Consider the following 7,400-nt stretch of genomic DNA (forward strand, 5'->3'; position numbering starts at 1 on the left):
CTGGTTCCCCCGGAACCTCTTGTTCTGACTCGAGCCACCGGAAGCAGTGGGTGCTCTCTTCCTCTGATCAATGGTTGAACCACTACTCCCCCTGCTAAAGCCTGATGCAGGAGGGGTAGGAGCCCCGCCACTCGCCGGAGTGCTAGCTGACTCCGACATACACCCAACTGCGCCCTCAGCTCGCAGTGCCTTCTCCACCATCTGAGCATAGGTGGTGTTGTCGTCCGTGGTGATCATCAAATCGTGTTTGATCTTCGCATTTAAACCATCAAGATACTTCTCTTTCTTGCTGAAGTCGGTCGGCACAATTCCAGAGGCTAACCTCGCCAACCGGTCAAACTGAGTAGTATACTCGGTTACGCTCATATTCTCACGCTGGGTCAGGTGAGCGAACTCTTTCCTCTTGGCGCTTCTGACCGCCTCATTATAGTACTTGGCGTTGAAGAGTTCCTGAAACCTTTCCCAGGTCATGGTGGTGACGTCGTGAATCTGAGACACCATGTCCCACCAGACCAGAGCGTCCTCACAGGCCCGGAAAGTGGCACACACCACTCTATCATTACCGGTGACACCCATGAAGTTCAAGATCTTAGTGATCACCGTCAGCCACTGTTCGACCTTCATCACGTCTGGACCTCCCAAGAAAACCGGAGGTGCTTGCTTCCGGAATCGTTCATACAGAGGTTCCAATCTATTGGCCGCCACCACTATCTCGGCCTGGGCAGCAGGGGCAGGTGCCACTGGAACTACGGGTACTGGAACTGCAGGAGCACCTTGCTGTCTCAACCTCTGAATCTCGAGGTCTTGTTCTTCTATCCGGGCTTTCATCTCAGCAAACCGAACCTCCCAATTCTGGGCTCCCTGATCGGGCAGGGAGCACAGGCGACTGCCTTAGGGTTCTCATCACCCCGACCACGAGCCCTGCCTCGGGGACCTCTACCTCGGCCCCTAACAGGTGGGGGAAACTGAGCTCCCTGACCTTGATTCGACCCCACTGAGTTGCCCTGACTCCTGGTAGTCCGCCTGGCGTCCATCTGATTAGAACCGCCTGCGAAACCAAGAGTTGGCATATCAGGTCGTACTCAAGGAGAGCTTACTAATGCCGCTTAATTTGGAAATTAAAAACGAAACATGCGCCTATTCTACTATCAGGCTACTAACATGCTTCCTAACAAGCTTTTCTTTTTTCATAAATAAATAAATAAACTACTAAAGCAATAAAGGCTTACTGAACCGTGAAACGAGCTAACTGTTGATGGTGATTGTACATGTCGTGACGATCTTCGGAAGACAACCTGGCGGCTCTGATACCAAATTGTAACACCCTAAGTAACATAGGCATATTACGTGATTTTTAAACATGTTGTGCAGCTCGTTGCTAATCAACGAGGTTTATGGAAAACGTGATTAATTAAAATTTTTGCTTTTTAATTAAACTTGTAAAATATAATTACAAAAAGACTCGGGATCCCGATTACAAAATCATTTACAAAAAGAGTTAACTGTTTATACAAAATAATTGTCGCCTAGCGACTAGTTACAAAATCAGCCTTGCTGTCCCGAGGATCGTACTCTCCAGGCCTAACCGCCCCGACATGTACAACCTTCATAAGCTCGCTCACGGTCCATCAGCTTTAGCCTTGCCTTTACCTACACATAAACGTAGAACTGTGAGTCGACAGACTCAGTAAGAAAAGCATAATAATATTCATACATAAAACTCGGTCATGATCAGACGCCCATACCCCTGATCATAACCCTAACTGCCGTGTCCAACACGATACTGAGTCCCACTACTGCCGTGTCCAACACGGTACTGAGTCACTACTGTCGTGTCCAACACGGTACTGAGTTCTGAACGTTCATAGGGACGGTACTATTGACACGTAACAGCCTGATCGGTCGAACCGGTCATACTCCAGCCTGTACCGACGGGATACGTCAATAGTACGGAACCACCAACCAAGTGTCAGCCTGATCGGTCGAACCGGTCATACTCCGGCTGCTGGTCATACTCCAGCCTGTACCGACGTGACAGGGTTGGATGGTTCGAAGCCAACATACATAACTAATGTAATCTAACAGGCTTCCTACATGCACGCTAAACATGTAATCTACATATGCATACTGTTATACTAATCTTACCTGGATTCCGAATTCAGGTGTGCCGGTCAACCTGACTGGAACTTTAACTGCGCGGCGGATTACAGGCTCCTAAACCATAAAAATCACAACACTATAAGTGACACGCTAAATCACTTCCCGGGGACTTAAACTAGGAACTAAAAGTTTCCCTATCGATAAAAAGCATAGCAATACCCCCTAAAACATAAAATCGAGGAAATCTAGGGTTTCAGAATTTTCCCCAACCGGCAGACCGGTTGCCCAACCGGAATTCCGGTTCTGGGAAAATTCAGAACCCCATCCGGAATTCCGGATGCACAACCGGAATTCCGGTTCCTCGCAGGCAGCAACATCAAAAACTCATATCTTGCACAAATCGACTCCAAATCAAATGAAACCTTCCAGACCTATTCTATATATCCCCTAGAACATTTCTAAAGCTTCAAAACCACCCAGAAAGCACACTAGCGAAAATCACCATTAAAGCTCAAGCTTTGAGTTCTAAACTCAAACTTGAGTAAAATCACCTAACATGCATTCAATCTACGCTTCAAACTCATAATCAAGCTAATAACAACTTCAGAAACTAGAATCTAACTCATGCAAACACAACAGCCACCAAAACCTCCATTTTTCTTTGAAAACCCAAGCTTTTTACATAAAAATCTATCCAACTAGAACAAGGAATTCAAGCATGCAATTCAATCTAATTAAACCTACTTAACTCAACATTTTAATCAAGGAAACAACAACAACAATTACAACAGCAACATCATGCATAACTCATATTATTTTCATCATTTTTTTCCAAGAAACAAAGGAGAAAAAAACTAGAAATCACATACCACAACAAGAGATCACAATTTAGGATGAAGCTATCTTGAAAATCAAAGTCAGAATCCAGCCCTAGAATTCCAAGCCTTGGCCGAAAAGAGAGAGAGAGCTTGAGAGAGTTTTGTTTTGAAATTTTTCTTTAATTTTTCTAAGTGTTGATTTTTGAAAAAGAAATAAAAGCCACATAGCATCTAACACTCATTTCAGCCAAATAAACAAATAAAATAACATTTATTTTCAATTAATAAAATTACTAAAGACAAAATATCATTGGGGCAAAAAGACTATTTTGCCCCTCCACACCTAAACCACATAATTAACACTAAAGGGGTATTTTTGGGAAATTCTAAATTCTCGGCCATTCCCGACATTCCCAATGTCTAATAAACCGTCCCAACTACTAACATTGTTGTGATTTCTACTGAGCCAAACACCGAGTTCCAAAATACCGGGCACCGGAATGCAAAATTATGCAAACTACTACATGACATAAAAATGCATCTCTGAATTCAATAAATAACAGTATAATAAATTATTTAAATAGCTATAAATAATTTTCATAATTAATCATAATTAACCGCTAATTTTCAAATTAAACTAAGCGGGCTTTACACTAATAGTAACTTATAGCGACCAATTAATACCGGCGGATAATTACTGGCGGAATCTGCCAGTATTAATTAATGCCGGCGGTCTCCTCTATTATTACCGCCGGGTGGCTCCGCCAGTAATACCAAAATTTGTTGTAGTGAAATCGTAAGACACTACCAATAAAAAGTAATGGACAAGTGTAATTAAGTATCGATTCTCATATAACTTAAAAAAATAATTTTTAGGGAATAACAATAACAAATCGTAAGACACTACCAATAAAAAATAATAATGCTCATGTTTAATGCTTAGATAGGTTTATTCGTGGGAACTAAACAAATCCTTGTAGTGAACCTAAACAATACACGTGGGAAAAATTGGAAAACCAAAGTGCTAATGCTATAATCTAGGGGTGTTCACAAAGTATCTGATCCAATCCAATCTGCACGATCCAATCCAATCCAATCCGCAAAATGTGGATATCCGCACTTGTGCGGATTGGATTGGATTGAAAAATCTAAAATCCGCACTTGTGCGGATTGGATGTTGTTTGACCTCAAAAAGTAACCGATCCAATCCAATCCGCACTTAATTATATATATTTTTAACAAATTATAATATATATTAATTAAAAAAAGATATAAACTTCTAATTTCTTAATTGTTTTAGTAATATATTGAGTTGGTGCATTTTATTTATTTTGTAATAAAAAACACAAGAAAAATAATTCTTATTCACATAGACACATACACATAAAGTTTAAATATATGTATACTAACTTATTTATTTTAGTAATAGATACATATATATTTTAGTGTAAATATCTAAAGATAAGTATACATATATTAATATATATATGTATATTGGTTTAATTTGTATATAAATAGAGATGAAAATAGATTATTATTGGAGATTAAGAAACAATATTAAAATTTTTTTTCTATGAAATATTAAATAATTTATTATTAAAAAAATAGCCGATCCAAAATAACCGATCCAATCCGCACTATTGCGGATTGGATTGGATTGGATTTAAACTCTTATGCGGATCGGATTGGATCCAAAATATAAAATCCGCACTTAGTGCGGATTGGATGTTGTTTGGCCAAAAAAGTGCAGATTGGATCGGATGAACACCCTTACTATAATCCTTTCTATCCCCACAACAGTTGTTAAAATTTAGGGGTGTTCATAAAATAGCCGATCCAATCTAATCCGCACGATCCAATCCGCAAAGTGCGGATATCCGCACTTGTGCGGATTGGATTGGATTGGAAAATTCAAAATCCGCACTTGTGCAGATTGGATGTTGATTGACATGTAAAAGTAACCGATCCAATCCAATCTACACATATTTATAACAAAATTAAAAAATTATATATACAAATAACATTTTAATGTAAAGAAAATAGTAATTTAAAAGTCTAATACATATAATACAATTATATTGCAAAACTTAATAGATAAAATGTATATTCTATTCTTATATATTTTTTTTCAACATACAATTTAAAATAAAATTAAATATTTTTCTTTATATATACAATTTTTTTTCTTCCTTTGAATTTGTTATTTGTTATTTTATTTATTTAATGTGTTGTTGGAGACATAAAATAACTATAGTTTGTTTTATTTTGTTGCTAGTTATGTGAAAAAAAAAATATTTTTTCATAAATATTAAATAATTTAATATTAAAAAGTAACCAATCCAAAGTAACTGATCCAATCTGCACTTTTACATATTGGATTGGATTGGATTTGAGCTATTGTGCGGATTGGATTGGATCCGAAAAATGAAATCCGTACTTAGTGCGGATTGGATGTTGTTTGACTAAAAAAGTGCGGATTGGATCGGATGAACAGCCCTATTAAAATTTATGACTCGAGACTAATTTTTCTCTCATCGACAAACTCGTTTATTATATTGAGAAAAAGTTAAACAAGTTAGATATGGTCATACTTTTATATATTTATTTATTTTTATTATATCTACCAAATGTTCGAAACATATATATCACATTATTGGCGTGCGTGCATGCCTTATATTTCTTTTCATCATCTGTCTTATTTGTCGTACTTGAGGCGATTGAAAAACCAAATAAGTTGATATATGAAATCCAAAACAGTTGAATTGGCTCTATAAAAAGGCATGACCTCAAGGTCAGTAATAAGTATAAATAATATTACATATAAAATATGGAGAGAAAGATTTACAGTTTTGTGCTCATCGTTGCTGCAATAATTTTTCTTGTAGCCACCTCTTTTAGTCCATCTGCTGCAGCAGGCAAGTTTTCTCTATAATTTCCATACTTTTATATTAATCAATAAGGCCTCATCACATGAATTTAAATATTATTACATATATGCAAATATAAACTTTTTACAAGATTTGTAATTTACATTAATTATTTATTGCATGAGTACTACAGAAAGTGAGAAGGTGGAACTAAGATCTGATGGTGGGAATGACATTAATCATGGTGTGGATAAAGCTAAGATATTGGACATGATGGCATACCCATACCCTCTCTCCAAAATAATAATGGAAGATAACGAATTGGGAGTTCAGTTCTGTGGATTATGCCTAAAGCCTGGGGTCACGTGTGAGAAGGGATGTCTTTGTACATGGAAATTAGGTTGGCTTATTCCTATTTGCAAGGGTCTGTGCTGCTAAATCTACAACATATATAACATAGCATCATCGTTGGTTCTTTTTATATTGAATAATGCAAACCCTTCATATAAATAAATGTATAAGAAGCATAAGGCTTAAGTAGTCATGAATGCATGCATGTTCTTAGCTGCTGCTTCTTGTTTTTTATTAATTGTAAAACAAATATGGTATGCGTTTGTCGTATTTGTAATGGTTAATAAAACATTCACTCTATTTAATTATATCCTAATGCTCTTTGACCGCTGAGATGGATTACGGATAAGAACACACACGACCATTATGTGCCATTCTTGGCACTTGAAATAGCCAATCTCGGTGTAAAGTACTAGCATTTAGATTAATTGGTCATTGTATGCATGCACTTATAGTTCTACACCACCGTGTTAGCTGTTATTTATTTGTTAATATTATTAAATAATCTACTATAGATTAAGAGAAATACTAAGTGCACTTAAGGTGCCAAGCAATTATTATTTCTGTAATTTATTAATATCACATATCACACATTTTAACATAATAAATAATATAAAAAATTACTAATAGCATCTTCAATGGAGTGCTAAAAAAATAGTATATTGTTATATTTTAAAGCATTAGAAAAAAAGAAAAAATACTACTCTAAAGGTATTTTAAAAAGTATGTCCAATTTGGGACATTCTAAATGTTGTACTAAATTTACTATAATATATAACTTTGTAATACTTCGTAATCTTACACTATCCGTCTAAAGAGGCTAATAATATTGACTCTTGGACTAATTAAGGATCATTAATGACGGAACCAAATAAAAATTTACTCAATTTATTACTTATTACTTGTTGTTTCCTTTACTCTCTCAAAATATTTGATTTCTAAAAGATTCACTTAACAGTTGGGTAGTAATTATTTTCAGTTACACTCTTTTAGTACTTTTAATATCTTCATATATTAAAGTTATAAGAGATCTTCCACAAATTTTCATAAAATTTCATATGTCGAAATTACTATTTAAACATGTTGCTGCACGTTTTACTTGTCTAAAATCTCAATAATTAGTTATATACGCCTCTAGTTGTTTGAATAATAATTTTAATAACTTAAATTATAAGAATTTTTTGAAAATTTGTGTAAGGTTCTCTATAAATACAATTTACACGGACACTTAAAAAATTAAAGTTAAAATTAATCTGTGTATACA

The 7,400-nt window shown here is 35.9% G+C and overlaps 1 protein-coding gene across 1 annotated transcript; it reads left to right on the forward strand.

The window, feature by feature from the left end:
* Positions 1-5,595: 5,595 nt before the first annotated feature.
* Positions 5,596-6,444, forward strand: LOC115717038 (uncharacterized). Its single transcript, XM_030645979.2, has 2 exons — positions 5,596-5,833; positions 5,979-6,444. Exons 1-2 carry the CDS (start codon positions 5,746-5,748, stop codon positions 6,221-6,223), a joined length of 333 nt encoding a protein of 110 aa, XP_030501839.2. The 5' UTR covers positions 5,596-5,745; the 3' UTR covers positions 6,224-6,444.
* The last annotated feature ends 956 nt before the right edge of the window (positions 6,445-7,400 follow it).

This window comes from Cannabis sativa, chromosome 5 (genome assembly GCF_029168945.1).
Source record: "Cannabis sativa cultivar Pink pepper isolate KNU-18-1 chromosome 5, ASM2916894v1, whole genome shotgun sequence".
Classification (NCBI taxonomy): domain Eukaryota; kingdom Viridiplantae; phylum Streptophyta; class Magnoliopsida; order Rosales; family Cannabaceae; genus Cannabis; species Cannabis sativa.